Source organism: Peromyscus maniculatus, chromosome 9, assembly GCF_049852395.1.
Source record: "Peromyscus maniculatus bairdii isolate BWxNUB_F1_BW_parent chromosome 9, HU_Pman_BW_mat_3.1, whole genome shotgun sequence".
Taxonomy (NCBI): domain Eukaryota; kingdom Metazoa; phylum Chordata; class Mammalia; order Rodentia; family Cricetidae; genus Peromyscus; species Peromyscus maniculatus.
Window position 1 is genome coordinate 48,963,688 of NC_134860.1, and position 17,297 is coordinate 48,980,984.

Sequence of the window (17,297 nt, forward strand, 5' to 3'; positions counted from 1 at the left end):
GCTTGAGACAAGCACTCTACCACAGAGAGACAAATTAGATGTTGTACTTAATGGATTTCCATATTGCTGAAATGAGTTGACAAGGTTCAGTCTAAATGCTGGGTGTCAAGAAAAGGCATGGGGCTGGAAAAACCCTTCCATAGGGTTGGAGATCCACTTGAATTTATCTAGGTGATTAAGAAAGGGTCGCCACACATCTCTTATATCTCTTTCAAGGACTTGGAAGGACATTCTGGCCAAGAATTGTAAGAAGAAAGGACATGTATTTTATTTTGAATAATAACTGAAGACAAGCAGCTCTAAAGTTGGGTTTTTGAGACAGCTCAGAGGTTAAGAGCACTTGCTGTTCTTGCAGAAGACCCAGGTTCTATTCCCAGCATTAATATGGAGGCTCACACTTAACTGTAATTCCAGCTCCAGAGCATCTAACACCCTTTCCTGGACTCCAGGGCAACAGTGCATACATACATGTATACATCACACTCATACACATCAAATCTGAAAATAATAAATAAATCTTCCTTTAAAAGGAACTCTAAACTTCAGGATTTCAAAGTGCAGGCAATACTGAGAGAAACATTTAGGTGTATACAATTGATGCAACATTTACATTGATTTTTACTGATAAGCAAATACATATCAATTTAGCAAGGCTAATCAGTGGATCCGTGCCAGGCTATTGCTGTGGATCAGTTGCAGCTTTTTAAAAATATTTGTTTATTTGCATGTGTGTGTGTGTTCATGTGTGCAAGAGCTTGTGTCTATCCATGTGTAGGAAGGCAGTAGGTGTTCTGCACTACCACTCTGCTTGGTCCTCTGAGGCAAGGTCTCTTGAACCTGAGACTCATGTGCTCTGGACGAGACTGGAAGCCAGCAAACCCAAGGGTTCTCCTGTCTCCCCGATGCTTAGAGCAGAGCCAGCCATTTCCAGCCTCGGGCTTCTGTTTGGTTTTACTCAATAAGACATTAGCAAATCAGAACAAGAAAATAATTTATTTTAGCACTTTCCTGGTTGGGTCCCTGTAGTTCAAGGACACAGCTGTCCGGGCTGGTCCTTTCCAGTTTCTACTAACAGCATGCTGATTAACTGAGCTCTAGGGTATTTTACGTTCCTTTGCACATTCCTTGCTATGTCTGAACCCTGCCCACACACACCTTACTGAATACCCTTCCATTCAGCTTCCTTAATTATGCCTCACACTCTCTGAGCTGATCTGGGATTCTAACTTACAGGGTGAACATGGCTGTTTAGGGGGAAATCCACAAGGAAGGAAAGACTATATGGAGCTTTTCATCCAGTTATAGGAAAGTGAGTTTTGAGGCCCCACTGGCTAAGAGATCCAACTATTTAGCTTTTCTGAATGCCAGTTTTCCAGGATACTAGAGGGATAATGTCACTGCTGGAGTTGTGCAGGCGAGGTGATCTGTGTACAAACCATAGCACAGCACCTGTCACACTGCAGGTGTTCCCTGCCGAGGCCAGTGCACTGGCACACACCAGGTTCTCCTGGGCACCTCACTCCCTGCACCTACTGCTGGGAGGACACCAGGACAGTGCTCCAGGGAGGAGCTCTCCCCTCCCCCTCTCCTGGTTTTGCCCACCTCTTGCTTACTCATGGATCCCTGGTTGTGGATTTAGATGTCTTACTTTTTCAGGCGGGGAATAGGGCAGAAAGGAGACAAAGACTAGACAAGAAGGATTCAGGAGAGTTTGTTCATGTTAAGGCTATTTGGGCTATCGCACTGAAAATCACAAGAAGGGGCAAACTGATGAGGGCCAGTGAGCTTCCGGGCACATCTTTCCTTCTGTTGGGTCCGGGATCGAGCAATAATGGGGAACAGACCACCAAAGTCTATTAAACCAGAAGCAAACTTTATTAGAAAAAAAGAACACCACCGTGGGACAAAAAAAGAACACCACCGTGGGACATAAAAGCTTACCAATTAACTAGGACCACAGTTAGAGTCTGGGATTCTGAAGCTTTGGCAAAGGGGCAGGTTTCAAGGCCCTTTTCATAGCGAAAGTAAGCATCAGGCATGGGATGCATGCTAGGAGTCATGTAGAAACAGCTACTAAAAGTTAACTCTGGTTTTGGTTGTGAGTAGAGGGTTATTGAGAATAGCTAACCACGGGGCTGTAGAAAGCAATCATTAAAAACTAGCATTTGGGTTGCTGACAGAGCTTCCCATCGTAAAACAAAGGAGGGCCAAAAGGTTTATCCCTATTTGTTGGCGGAGCTGATGGCTGTCCGCTTCCATCTCTTAAGCTTATAACTTTTTATTCCTATATTACTCCTATGTTCCTATATCTCTAGACCCCTCACCTTCCTCTTCTCCTCGCCAAGTGTGAGATGCCAGGCGAGGGCAGGGAGCAGTTACCCTGTCCTCCTCAATTCCAGGCTTTGGCTGCTCTGGGCACTGTCCTTAGTAGCAGCTGGTCAGGCAGGAGAAGGAAAGTCACTAGGTGCTTACAGCGCAGAGTAATCACCCTAGGTATTTATCTGGCGCCGGTCCCCCTCTGCAAACACTGGCTTTTAATCCTTCAGCCTATGGCAGCCAGAAAGAGAGAAGCTCGGAGAATGGCAAGAGTGTCCCTGAGGCCACACAAGACTCGGTGTGAAAACAGGAACTTGGTGGGGATGGCAGGCAGGCACTGAGAGCGGGTGAGGTAGTTAGAAGGAAAAATACCTAGCCCCTGGTTTCTGGTTTAGACGCCTTTCCTCCTCTAAATGCTGCTCTAATTCTCAGCTCCCATGGGTAAGGGAACAAAGGGCTGTTGAAGTTTTAGCAATCCTTCTATGTCTGGGGGGAGCGGTCTGCAACCACTGAAGTGACTACGGGTCCCAATTCTACCCACGCTCCCTTTTCCCCTATCAGAGATGTGAATTACAGCGTGGTTGACGGGAAAGGGTAAATGGGCATTTTATTACACATCATAGCAACCCCGGAGTGATGGTCTTGATGCCAATGTTCCAGTTAAATAGGCACTTAGACAAAACATCCTTTCTAAGTCTTGAGCAAGAACAGGGTCTCACACATATAAAATCTGGGAGAGCCCGTGCCTAGAAAATGCTTAGTCTCACTGAAAAAATGAGGACCAAAGTCATTTAGGGGTGTCCTCAGGAGAAGCCATCCTAGATAGGTCCATCAGAGCAGTGAGGAATCTCTCAGGCCCACAGCGCAATAAGAGCCATGAAGGCAAAACCAGCCGCCACACAGCCGTACTTGGCCAGAGGGGCCTCAGGACAGGCCAGCTCCCGGGGCAAAATTTCTAGGAAGGTGACATACAGGAATGTGCCAGCTGCTACTCCCTCTAATACAGCCTGGGCTAATCCCTGCGCTGGTCCTGAGGCCCCTCCAGTCACAGTCATCCCTAGAGCTAGGCCCACAGGAGACATGAGTGCAAAAGACAGTATGCAGAACGCGGCCCACCGTGTCCCGGTGCCCATCTTCAGCAGCCGGAGGCCAACACTGAACACCACGAGCCCCTTATGAGCCAGAACGGCAACACAGAGCTGTATAGTAGCGGCCACTGATGTCTGCAGACCCACAGCTAGACCTTCAAACACGGAGTGAAAGGACAGAGAGAGCAGGAGGATGAGGGCGCGCAGGGGACCCAGTGAGGGTGAAGGCACAGGCGGGTGCTTGTGGAATCCAAAGGCATGGGCCCCTCCCCATTCCTCTTCCTGCACGGTGGATCTTCCAGCATCCCCATGGCAGTACTGCAGTGCCAGCGACTCCAAAAGGAAGACGAAGAAAAAGCCCAGGGAGATGACGAGCTCTCCATAGGGATACTCCACCTAGGAACAGAAAGACGCCCGTGAGCCAGGAAGGGAAGGAGACAGTACCCTGGGTGGACATGGGTCAGGAGTGAGAAGACAATGGGAAATGCGGCCACAGAACAAGAGAGGGAACGAGGTTGAGCAGGCATGCAGAAGTGAGAGACCCCGAGGGGCTGAGGGGCCGAACGGCACCTGGCTTAGACACAGCGGAAACTGACGTGAAGTGTGTTAGAGGGTCCAGGGCAGGACGGACAGAGTAAAGCAGGAGCTTTCTCTGAGGGCCCACCCACAAAGGGTTAGGTTGGCGCCTTCTTTCTTTCCATGATTTGGGCTGAGAAGAGGTTCCTGGTACTCCTCACAAGCCAGAAGGGCAAGAACAGTCCCTGGTTCTCTTCACTCTCCAGACAGGCGCTAAGAGATACTTACGGAACTGGAAGCGGCATCATGAGAAGAATTTCCCTCACTTCCTGTACTATTCTGGGGAGACAGAGGCAGAAATTAGACTGAGTCCGGGGCAGCGCTAGCTCCTGTCCCGCCCTTTCAGAATCAAGCTTTCCTTGGAAGCCCAACCTGACCACCGTCCACCCTTCTATCAACTGCTGCTGACCGTACGCTCTGTGCGCCGCTGCTTCCCGCTTCCCTCCCAGCCTCTGGTGATCGTTCTGGCCACATAGCCCCGTCACTTGATTTCTCTGCTACCCACCTGCACCACGAATTTCTCAATTTCTGATTCAATGCCCTCCAGGGCTTCAGCAGTCATATGCATCAACCCTGCTCCCAGAAAGACCCCGGCAGAGACGCAGCCCAGGAGGCTGAGAACTCTGTAGTGACGACCTAAGAAGAAAGCAAAGGTGATTTCTTCAGTTAGCAACGAGATCAATGGGAATGAATGAAGAGCAACAGAGAGCACCCAGTGTCTTTGGGGGCTGTGAGAACCCGAGCCAGATGTCAGGGAAGGGCTGGGTTAAGCCTTGGTGTGAGGGACAGAGACAGAGTGGGGCTATACCTGTAGCTGCATCCATCTGGAACCATTTGAAGCAGATGGGAGTGAGGCCACAGCCCAGGGTGAGAACCAGAAGGGCAAGCAGGCAGCCAATTTTTACTCCCAGCAGTACCTCCATCTTTGGGGTGTAGGATAAGCAGAGACCTCAGAATGACAAACGCAGTGAGCAGCAGTTGAGGTGACCCAAGTGGAGTGTCCCCTTGCGTGAATTCAGGAGACTGTTGATATCCTTTGTCCTGGACGGTCTGGGCTTCCACAGGCCTGGGCCACACAGCTGACTGGGGCTCAGCTCCAGTCACCAGCCCTCCCACTAACTGGAGGCCCCTCCCCTGCCTCCCGCCTCCCTGAGCTTCCAAACCAGAAACTCCAGACTCCCTGCCAGGTGTAGCTCCCTCCGTGAAATCTTCTCTTCAATGCTGTGACTAATCCAAGAGCTCTGAGGAGTCTTAGTTCATGTCTGGGGTTGATCTAACCTCAAATGGGACAATCTAGGGTAGTTACGTCCCAGCTAATTTATGTGTGGGGCGATGTGGTCCTGCCGCAGTCAGGACAGTTCATCTAAGCCTTCCATACTCTGCCTTATCCCAGGTCTTCCAGGCTGCTGTGCTGATACTTGAACTGAACCCTTTCAGAGAGGATTTGGGGCCACTTGAGGGTAGAGGGGGTGGGGCTGAGCAGAGGGCTGCCACTCTTCTGTGGGAACTAGAGAGTGAAGGGATTCCCCTTCCCTCTAATTCCAGAAAAATAGCTCCAGGCCTGGAAATCTCCAGGGTGGAGTGGAGATGCCTTTTGTTACGACATAAGATACTGTCCCTTTTTGTTTGTTTGTTTGATTTTTAACAATTATGTATTATGAAAATTCTAAGAGGATGTGTCAGAGGTTATTTAAATTAACAATTTTGGTAATAAAACCAGTATGGAACATTTATTTATTTGTTTAACTATTTATTTGAAGTGCTAGGGATTGAGCCCAGGGCCTGCTGCACAATCCCCTTTCCAGCTACATGGGAGATGCTCACTTCCTGTCTAAATTCTCACCTATAGTAACGCTCCTATGGGAAACTCCCTTCCATTAAATTCATTCTTCAAATTCATGAGACAAGGCACCTGGAGGCCACTACCTCAGGGTGGCTTGGTGGCCATTGATTGTCTAGCATCCTGGCTTCCTAAATTATTGCTGGCTCACTAGAGGTAATATAATCCTGTCATATTCAAGACTCCCATTCTTCTCCATTCAACATAAAACACTTCCAGGAGAAAAAAAACATTTAATTATTGTTAATCCTGAGATTCTTGACAGAAAGACCAGTTCCACAATTGTAAGCCACATTTGAAGCAAGTTTTCATGAAATCCTGATCAGGATGGACTCTCGTCAGGTCCACTCTGGGATCCCAGCAGGTGGCCACAAGTTTGTAGGGGCGTGGTGATGGTGGTGGTGGTGATGGTGATGGCAGGTATGGTGATTGTTGGTAGCAGTGGTGATGGTGATCTTGGTGGTGATGCACACCTTTGATCCCAGCACTCAGGAGGCAGAGGAAGTTGGATCTCTGAGTTGGAGGCCAGCCTGGCCTACAGAGTGAGTTCCAGGACAGCCAGGGTGCTACACAGGGAAATCCTGTCTCAGAAGAAAGAAGGAAAGAAAGACATGTTCTCAGAGAGCGAGAAAAGCAGAGAGTCAGAGCTTCCTTAGGACCAGGACATGAGATTATGGTGACTTTCAATGTCTACCCCAAAAGCATTCTTTTTAATGCTGCTCAGAGAGGGTAATTTGTTGAAGACTTGCTCTTGTTGTGGGGTATTCAAAGAAGACTGCTCAGAAATGGGTTTAAGCCAAAGGATCCTTCAGGAGATGGCTGGTGACTATACTGAGGGCTTAGGATCCCACTGTAGCCCTGAGCCTTTCTCAGGATGAACTTGAAAGCTCAAAAAGCACGTCCTAGCTTGACACACTTCAGTTAACAAGAACAGTTAACCAGAAGTAGAACTACAGAAGCAAAAAGCAAGGTTAGTACATTTAGAGACTTGCCCAGAACTGTGCACGTTGATGGATTAGGTCTTTGTTTTCATTTTTGCCGGTGGCGATGTCTACTTGATGAGTTTTATGGCCTTGGTTGTGCTAAAAGATGGGGCCATGTACACTGTCAATAAACAATGTTGTGAGGTGGGTTTATGAGGGGAATCATGAGGTCTAAGTAAGGAGAATGCTTGGAACACAAACTTATGCATCACTTTAGCCCTCAGTGGCACAGCTGTGGGCATCACAGGGACCTGGGAATGGGTAATGGTAGACAGAGACACAAACACTGGGTTCTCTTCAAGAATGAACAATTGTTATTTTCCCACTGCTGTTTATATATGATTTCGCTAGCTACCAGAAATCTCACTACAGGCAGAGCTTGAGCAAAGAGTCTTTTGTCCCCTTTATCAGAGTTCTTCCTTCTGCCCTGCCCTGCCCTTGTGGCCTTGTTTTGCCCTGGAGGACATTCCTCCTAAAATCTAGATCTTGTACCTGCAGTTTTCCCTCAGTCAAGGGAACACATCTGGGTCAGTGCTTGAGAAAGGAGCCGCAGACCATCTGGACACCAACAATTCTGTCTCCGTTGAATGGAAGATTCCTCATTTAGATGCATAAAAGCATATATCATTTTTTTTTTTCAGATTGACCTACAGATTCAATGCCATTCCAATCAAAATCCCAACCAAAGGGGTGACTGCCAGGCTAGGGCCAGAGTATCCCACCATCCATTCTATCTGTGCACACTGCGTGGGGTGTGACAGTCACCCCTCAATGAGTACCACAAGAATGCCTTCAGTGGCACCAATCATGGCTCCCAGAGTGAGGACTCGCTGTACCTGACCACAGCCAACAAGTGGGGGTTCCAATCACCCACAGCAAGTATGGAGTGACAGGAAATGTAGGGCTCCACAGGTCCACCTGGAGCTACATGCATGGAGTCACGCTGCAGAATCGTGAGTGCACAAGAGAGATGCAAGACTTTTCACAGACACAACCAACCCAGAACCCTGTCTGCCTGGGAGGTCCCTCTGTGGTGTCTGTGCAATTCCAGAAACCTGATCAAAGGTTCAAGATCTGCTTTTGTTCAGTAGCCTTCCAAGGAGATGTGTAGGAGGCCCCTGAACATGAAGAAGACAGTTTTAGCTTCATGCAACAATGTTCTTTGAGCTCTGGGGGAAAAAAATCACAGTAAACTAACTTGCATCATTGTGCAAATCATCTTTCCACTGTTTGATAGACACCTGAGACAAATGGCTTGAAAGAAGCAAAGATTTAGTTTGATTCCTACTTTCAAAGATATCAGTCCACAGTCAGTTGGCCCCTTGTTTGGGGGTCTGTGGTAGAGAAAAGAGCATGGTGAGAAGCATATGCTAATCAAAGATGCCAAGTTCATAGTAGAAAAAAGGGGGGCAGAAAAGGGCACCTGGGGCCCCAATATTCCCTTCAAGGACTTGCCCACAGTGTCCTAACTTCTTTCTGCTGAGTCCTGTCTCAAAAGATTACCATCCACCAACAACATCACAGGCTGTGGGCAAGCATTTATTACATGAGTCTTTCAGAGATATTTAAAACCTGGCTCATAAACTGGGTGTGGAGGGTGCAAGTCTATAACCCCAGCACTCGAGAGGCTGAGGCAGAAGGATGGCAAATTGGAATCCCTTCTGGGCTTCCAGGAAAGTTAAACCAAACCTAGACTACAGAGTGAGACCCCAACTCAACACTTCCTAAGCCCCCCCAAAAGATGAGTCCCTAAAACCAGGTCACTATGGCAATATTGTAGGTGCTGTGCACTGTCGTTTCCATGGACAGCCCTGCACTTGGCAGAGCCGTGGTCAAGACTCTGCTGGCACTGGGCATCTGCCAGTCAGCAGGTTAAGAGCAGTCATTGCCACAGGATCCCAGGGTGGAAGAAGTTCCAAGTGTTGGACACCTGCTCTCACCAGTGGACTCTACACCAAGAGATGTCTACCAAGGGGAGCAGCAAAACACTCACTGTGGCTTTTATGACAAATGCACAAGTATTTCTTGATATGCCTTATGACATTCATCAAGTTTAAATAACTACTTACTGCTAGGGTATAATTCTGGATGTACTTCATAACATCTGGAAATGTGCCACTGATTGGAATGCAAGGGAAGTTTTTTAACAAAAGAATTAGAGGGGTTTTTATTCTGTTGAAGCTCATCTCATATCCATGTAGCACTGGGAGTGTAGCTCAGTGTCAGAACATTTATCTGGAGTGCACAAGACCCCAGGTTCAAGCCCCAGGACAAAGACAAACACATACAAATTCACATGAACATTTGGTTTATTTTGATTAACTTTGGGTTATAGTTACTCATGAATACTAGATAGAGGGGTGTTCTCCTGAAGGTCCTTGATGTAAAACTAGACCATTTATACTAGTTCTTGAGGCAGATATGGGTAGTTTGAAATGTGCAAAGAATCTTATACAGGAAATAATCAGAAAAATATTATGTGGCATGCATTAGCACAATTTTTGTTATTGTTTCTGAATACAGTTTTTAAAATTTATTTATTAACTTTAACTTAAGTGTTGGTATGAGTGTGTGTGGGTTTTGTGTGTATGTGTATCTCATATGTGTGTATGCGTGTGTGTGAAACATGTGTGCAGGTACTAAAAGAAACCAAAAAATGTGTCAGAGCTGGAGTTCTGTGCAGTTGTGAGCTCTGGGAGACAAACTAGAGTCCTCTGAAACAGGTGTCTGGAAGAGCAGGAAGAGTCTGTAACCACTGAGCAATCTCACCAGTTCCTGAAATTTATATTTGTGTGTATCTCAGGGTCTGTGTACATGTGTATGTACATGCCAACAGAGGCTATCTGAGGACCTGTGATCCCATGGAAACGGAGTTACAGGAAGTTGTAAGCCACCCAACATAGGTGCTGGGACCTCGTCCTCTGAAGAGCAGCAAGTGCCCTTAACCACTGAGACTTTTCTCTAGATCTCAACATCATACGATTTTAAAATTCAGAGCAGAAGTGTAAATATCTCTTGGGAATCTGGCTTCCCAAGGCTCTGTTTTCTCTAAGTACCTAGTCAGGCTATCAGGAACCTTGGTCTGTCTGTAACATGGTCACAGTCACAAAATCTGCAGCCAGTCATCAGGGGCTACACAGATCTTTGTGCAGAATTCATAGTCAGACATCAAACTGCCCTGGGCAAGATGACTTGGCGTTAGATTCCTTACAGCAGAGCTAACAGCATTGCTGTCAGGGATCCGTTGGTTGGCCAAGTGAAGAAACAGAAGGTGGTTGCACAAGGAGGCGATGTGCCCGTCTGTGGGTTCTGCATGTTGAAGACTCCAGCCACCTGGCTCTGCCAGCTCCACCCACAGGGCTGCTCTATATGTATGGGCCCAAGTGGAGCTCACCCGTTATCCCTGATTTCCAGGACAACTGGCCTTGTGTTCTCACAGGAGCCACAACACAGACTGGGTAAGAAGACACTGAGCTCTAAGGCTGGGACAGGAGGGGCAGGGATGGGGCCGTGTCCAGGAGAAAGGGAACTGTGAGGCCACAGCACCGGCAGAGGGCCTTCAGGAGGAATTAGGAAAAAGTGAGCCAAGATGGGGAGTAGTCACTGCTCTTCTGTTCTCACAGGAAGCATGGGTGTGAAGCTGCTCGAGTCCCGACTTTGTCTCCTGCTGCTGCTGGGACTTGTCATGGTGGTTGCCTCATTCCAGATCCCTGCCCATTTAACCCCGTCCCAGTGGTTTGAAATCCAGCATGTAATTATGACCAGCCCCCGATGCACTGCTGCAATGAGGAGTGTTAACCGGCATACAGGACGGTGCAAGAACTTAAACAGTTTTCTTCATACAAGCTTTGCTGCTGTCGTTGGTGTGTGTGGCAGTATGAATGTTACCTGCAGGAACAGGACACATTCAAATTGTCATAATAGTTCAGCTCAGGTATCCTTAACATTCTGTAACCTCACAGCTCCAGGAGTAAATTATACACAATGCCAATACCAAACGACACAGGCAAGAAAGTTCTACAGAGTTGCTTGTGACTATAGAACTCCTCGGGACAATCGTACCTATCCAGTGGTTCCAGTTCACTTGGATGGGATATTTTAGCTCCAGTACCAGCACTTTGTGTCTTCGCTCTCTATCTGCTAGTTCCACGGTCGTAGTAGTGAAGATCCAGTTCCTCTGCGCTGCCACGAGCACCTGTCCTTGTGAAGTCCGTCCCTGACTCCCTTCAAATGTAGCTGAACAGATATCTTTTCTATTCAATAAACACCTTTGCATACTCATGTGGATCTCTGCATATCTGTGTGTGTGTGTGTGTGTGTGTGTGTGTGTGTGTGTGTGCGCGCGCGCGCACGCGGCGTGCGTGCCTGCCTGCCTGTCTGTCTGTCTATGCACATTTTGGCCTCTGTAGTTTTTCTTCGACTGAGGGTTCTTACTGAGGTGTGTCAGCCCAGGATGTGTATTTTGTGTGTGTGTGTGTGTGTGTGTGTGTGTGTGTGTGTGTGTGTGTGTGTGTGTTTAAAAGCTCATCCTGGGGGCTGGAGAGATGGCTTAGGGGTTACTAGCATTGGCTGTTCCTCTGAAGGACCTGGGTTCAATTTTCAGCACCCACATGGCAGCTGGCAACTGTCTGTAACTCCAGTTCTAAGAAATCTGGCACCTTCACACAGACATACATGCAGTCAAAAAAACCAGTACACATAAAAATAAATAAATCTTTAAAGAAAAAAAAAAAAAGCTCATCCTGAGAAAGACTCAGGACTGAACTCTGGTCCTAGCAGCACTCAGTGTTTATTAGAAAAGTGGCTTTCTATTGGCTTGAATCTGAATCCCAGCGGTCTTCTCTGGTGGATACCTCACAACCGAATGGCACAATATAACATCCACTTTCCATCTAGGCAGGACAGAAAGGATCCTTGTTCCACATAAGAAGTACTCAGTGTGCTGTAAGCTTACACTAGTAGGTGGTCCCTGGCCCCAGGTGTATTTCAAAGATACAGATATAGAAGGGTTTGAGGTGAGATGCAGATTTCTATGTTCCCCAACTCCCAACAGAAAAGGTATAGTCTCGGGGGAGGCTTTGCCCTGGAGGAGGTGAGAATGGGGGGTCGTCTGGGGGGAAGGGGAGGGGGCAGGAGGGGGGAGAACAAGGGAATCAGTGGCTGTTATGTAGAACTGAATGGTATTGTAAAATAAAATAAAAGGAAAAAGAAAGAAAGAAAAATTATAATCATAAAACAAAAAAGAAGAGGTATAGTCTCTAAAGAAATAATGGTCCTTACTCACTGGAGGGGAAGTGATGCTCCTGTGGGGACCTTGGCAGGCCAGGTTCCGAATGACAATGGTGAAAGAGTGAATTGTGGGACGTGTCTTGGGTAGCCTTTGCTGTGATGGCATGGGAACAAAGGGCTGCTGTTCTGAGACAGGAGTGCACGGGCCTTTCCCCAGCATGTCAGTCAATAAGGCAGATCCAGAATGGTTACTCGGAGATCAGTTTTGCCCCAGGATCCAGGAAGTTTAGATAAGAAGACCCATAGCCTGGTACTTCACAGTCTCTGGTTCCCACTGTGGTCCTCATTTTTCCTTTCCATACAAATTGCACAGGGAGACACTGAGCATCCCTATAAATGCACAGCTTCCAACAAAATGATAAAAACAAAACCTCACCCCACACACACCCCCGAACAAGAAATTCATGTGGCCTTCTAGCTCAGTCACATCCTGAGAGATAATGTTCCAATTTGAATATTTAAGTCTTCCGCAATTTCTCCTCACTGTTGATGGTTTTCTTTGTGTGCACCAAATCCTACATACTGACTGGGAGCCTCTAAAGGATGGATACTCCATTTTTTTTTTTAGCTTAGGACAAAGCCAGCAACAGAGGAATTGGCCAGATCAGTCACCTTGTTTAAATCAGGACACAGAGATTTCTTATCCCTTACAGAACAGGAAAAAATAATAAATGCAGGAGAATCAACATCAAGAATTTTCTTTTATTTGAGCAGGAGAAAGTATTCCATTTTGCCAGGATAAGCAAGCCCTCATGCGTTGATTGTTGGGGAGAGGGGATGCACACATGTCATGGCACATGTATGGAAGTCAAAGGACACAATTAGCAGAAGCTGGTTCCCTCCTCCTAGCATGTGGGTTCTGGAGCTCAAACTGAGGTCATCAGGCTCCGTAGCAGGGCCTTTATTTGCTGAGCCGTCTCACTGGTCCTCTCTCTGTTCACTGAAGAGAAGTTTGAGAGCTCTCATCGGGTCACAGGTAGGTGTTTTCCTCCCTGACTTCAGGTGGGTTCTCGGGCTTGGGAACTCAGGTTTGATCTTGAAAGTATAATCCAGCTGCTAACATCCAGCAGTCTGACAGCCATTGGGGTTCTCGGGACCACCTGGAAAGGTCCCTTCCACAGAGCAGTCAACTGATCTATGGGTATGACCAGTAGAATCCAGCTCCCTCCAGACTGGGTGTGTACAGCATTGTTCCCTTATTCCTGTAGTGCTCAGTGGACCTGACCCCAGTTCATAGAGTGCTGTACTGAGTTATCTGATTGGCCTCAGAGCCTAATATCAGATCATATGGAAGGAAAAGCCTCCTGTACATCAACAGGGCTGTACTTGGTGTCAGTTTGTGGAGCTGTTCTAACTCTTCTGTGGGAAATGGGAGCAGGTTCAGAGGTTCCTTGGCAAAGTTTAGCTGGGATCTGTTTAAGAACTTGGTTAAGCCTTTCAACACAGCCTGAGGCTTGGGGCTTCCAATCAGAGTGCGGGTAATATTTTATCCTGGAGTCCTGGACATAGTGAGTCACCTGTGGTGGAAAGGAAGGTCCATTAATGACTCTAATGACCAGGGGAGACTAAACCATGGGATATTGTCCCTTGGGGGGGGGGGGACATTTCTCCCTCTGTGGTCTTTTCAGCCCCAGTGGGTAAAGTTTTTATCCGGCCAGTGACGGTGTGTACAAACACTAACAGATGTTTGAAGCCGGCCCAAGGAGACAAAGCAGTGCATTCTGTCTGCAGTCCTCACAGGAACAGGGGCCTCTCCTCTGGCTTTGTCTGAGGGGTGGCAGAGGATGGGGGCAGCAGAGCTGTGAGGAGTGTAGGTCTGACACACATGCTTTACCGGGGTCTGTCTCTACCCCAGGAAGAGAAGAAATGATTCTAATCATTTCTAGAGGAGCATCCTCCGTGATGGAATGAGACATGCGTCCCCTGAATTGTCTTCACTGGAGGACCTGGGAGGGAAAGTGTTTTATCCCCACATTGGTCCCTGGCCAGTTTCAGTTGTCCCCTTGTGCTTTGTGACCTGGAGAAATGATGTACATTTGGTTTTACATTATGTCTTTGGAAGGAGCAGTGCTCACCCTCAGGGGATCTTTGACTCTCTGTGTGCCAGCCTATTTCCTTGGGTATTATCAGACATGTCCTTCTGATGGCATTCCAGTAGATGACTGGCCCTTGATCAGGAGGTTAGATAGCTTCCAATAGATTTAGCCTCTCTTGTTTATGTTTTGTGGGTGAGTTGTTGGCTGTTAACCTTCTTCAAATTCTCCAGAAATGAAAGCATGGGCATGCAACATCATGAGGACATATTTAAAAGCAGTGTAGATACTAATCTTTTCTTTTTCTTGCCCTAGAATGAGTCCCAATATTACAGTTTAGTATAGTCTTTGGATTCAGAATCAGAGCGGATAATGTGGCAGATGCAATTATTGCTCTCTGGGTGACCATTGACTATGTTGTCTTGTGCTTTCCACTAGAAGATAATTGCCCTAATCAGGAAACAGTTTCCACTGTCCCCCCAAAATTGCCCAGGGGCTGATCCTGAGTCAGCCTGGCCAGCACAGGTGGAGGAGATAGTCTCAGCATATAATGTACCACACAGGAAGTCACTTCCAGGGGCACAAGTGAAGAAGATTTGGGCTAACACAGGTTTTGATAGTTCTCTCTGGTTGTCTAGGAAGCTCCTCTGATGGTTATTAGTCTACCATCACTAGTCTTCCAGTTAACCATATGTAGCCCTTTAATTCTAGTGTAGACTTCACCTGTTAGGGTATGAGAGTTTCTAATCATTGCCTCCAAAGACAGCTTGGAAGCATCTTCAATTACCAGTGCTGTGGCTGCCCGAGCTTTTGGACAGGGGGTCATCCTGATGCTACAACATCTAATTTCTTTGAAAAATCTACCACAGACCACATTCTGTCCCCATCTGTTAGAATCAATGTCCTGACGGCAAGGTCTTGGTTTTCTACCTGCTTCATCTGGTTAGAAGGTTGTTCCAGTTGACCCTCCCAGTTAAGGGAACCCAAGTCTGAGTTCTTGATAGTCTCATAGAGTTATTGCATTAATGTAAATGTGAGAACCCAGATTCAACAACATCCAGTGTCCCCGCAAAGGAGCAAAGGACATCTTTATCCTTGGTGTACCTGGTTCAATAGTGACTCAAAGCTACAATGGGATTGTCATTGTGCTGCAGAAGCTGAGATACAGACCAAATATGGCAGTTTTTGCTGAGTTATCTGGGTCTTTTTCTGGGAGACCTGGGAACCAAAAGAGGCTAGAAAGTTGAAGACACTAATAGTATTTTGGTTTGAAATTTTCCTAGGAGGGAGCCATATCAAAAGATCATCTATATGTTCTAGAATGATTCCTTGTGGATAAACTAGGCCCCTAAGACATTTTTCTAATTCCCTAGCAAGAAGACAGAGGCTTTCCCTAGACTCTTGAGGGAAGACTGTCCAAGTGTATTGCTGGCAATCTCCAGTGATTACCAACTCCTGTTCAAAAGCAAACAGCTACTTCCTTGGCTACTTTCTCCCTGCTGTGATAAAAAAAAAAAAAAAAAAAAAAAAAAGCAAAAAGAACTTGAGAGAATGAGTTAATTTTGGCTTACAGTTCCAGAGGGATACAGTCCAGCATCTGCCAAAGTCATGGCAGCAGGCAGGGTAGTCATGGTAGTAGGTGCCGAAGGATAGCCGGTCACGTTGTGTCCACATTCAGAAAGCAGAGAGTGAACAGGATATGGGACTCAGCTATGAAGCCCCAAGACCTGGCCCTAAAGACCCACTTCCTCCACAACCTTCTCAAACAACAAAACCAGCTAGAGAAAAGGATTCAAGCATGTGAACCTAAGAGGTACATTTCATGTTCAACACAACAGTCTGCCTGTGGTACTAATAGGCTGTCTCGTGATGCAAAATGCATTCGGTCTAGCCTCACATGCCCCATAGTCTACAAGAGTCCAGAAACATTCAGAAGTTTGAAGCCCACATCTCAACTGAGATGCAAGGACATCTCTTAACTGTAAGCTCTATAAAAATAAAAGCAAGGCCCATGCTTCCAACATACACTGGCACATTGTACGAAGCACACATCGCCATCCCAAGAAGGAGTAGATGGACATAGTGAAGAAAATTTGAAACAAACCCAGCAAATAAACACCAAACCCTGAACTCCATGTCTGGCATCTGGGACTTACGTGGGGATCACCTAGACTACAGAAACCTTAGGAAGCCCCACCCCTCAACTCTGCCCCCTGAAGCACACACACACACACAAAGTCTCTCTTGGGTTGGCTCCACTCCACATCTGTGGCTGTTTTCGGTAGATGTCCTATGTTCCTAGCATCGCCAGCATCCTGGGGTCTTCACTGAAACTGAGGCTTCCCCTTCACAGCTTCACACAGAAGTCTCTCAGAGCCCCCTTGTGGGGATCCTGATCCTATCACATGATTTTGTGAATTGAGTGTGAAATGTTCTCCGTAGGCACGTGTGTTTGAACACTTGGTCTATAGAGGGAGGCACTGTAAGAAGATTGTAAAATTTTTGTGAGGTGAATCTTCATTGGAGGAAGTAGTTTTGCATGTACACACCACCCTCAGCCTTTCCCCCAGGTTTCTGAGGAGCTTATGTGGCAAACAAACACTTTACCACTAAACCAACACTCCAGCTCTAAGATTCTTTTCTTTAAAGCAAAAGATTTACTCATGTGAGTGTTGTCTGCATGGATGCATATGTGCCACGTTTGTGCCTTGTGTTCCCAGAGGCCAGGAAAGGGCATTGGATCCCCAGAAACTGAAGTCACAGATGGTTGTCAGCTGCCATATGAGTGCTGGGAACCAAACCCGGGTCTTCTGCAAAAACAGCCAGTGTTTTTAACCACCGAGTCATCTCTTCAGCCCCTCTTTTATATTCTTGTTAAGTAATAGAGGAGGGATGTGGAGGTCAGAGGTCAGATTTGTGGAATCAGTTTCCTTTTTTCCACCTTTACGCAGGTTAAAGGAATCAAACTCAGGTTGTCAGACTTGAATACCGGGGCCTTTGCTGGTTGAGCCACCTCGCTCCAGGCTCGGTCTCATTCCCATAAACATTTGGATCACGGTGTCATTTAATACTCTACAAAATGTCAAGACTTGCCAGGCGATGGGGTCACACACTTTTAATCCCAGCTCTCAGGAGGCAGACACAGGCGGATCTCTGAATTCAAGGCCAGCCT

General features: G+C 47.0%; 2 protein-coding genes across 2 annotated transcripts; one reads left to right on the forward strand and one right to left on the reverse strand.

The window, feature by feature from the left end:
• Positions 1-1,202: 1,202 nt before the first annotated feature.
• On the reverse strand, positions 1,203-5,317 carry LOC102910329 (zinc transporter ZIP2). Its single transcript, XM_076544920.1, has 4 exons — positions 4,789-5,317; positions 4,486-4,616; positions 4,209-4,259; positions 1,203-3,800 (listed from the first exon to the last, which is right to left on the reverse strand). The coding sequence occupies exons 1-4, from the start codon at positions 4,901-4,903 to the stop codon at positions 3,168-3,170; spliced, it is 930 nt and encodes a 309-aa protein (XP_076401035.1). The 5' UTR covers positions 4,904-5,317; the 3' UTR covers positions 1,203-3,167.
• Positions 5,318-10,431: 5,114 nt separating this feature from the next.
• LOC143267164 (eosinophil cationic protein-like) lies at positions 10,432-10,953 on the forward strand. The gene has a single exon (XM_076544061.1). It carries the CDS (start codon positions 10,432-10,434, stop codon positions 10,903-10,905), a length of 474 nt encoding a protein of 157 aa, XP_076400176.1. The 3' UTR covers positions 10,906-10,953.
• The last annotated feature ends 6,344 nt before the right edge of the window (positions 10,954-17,297 follow it).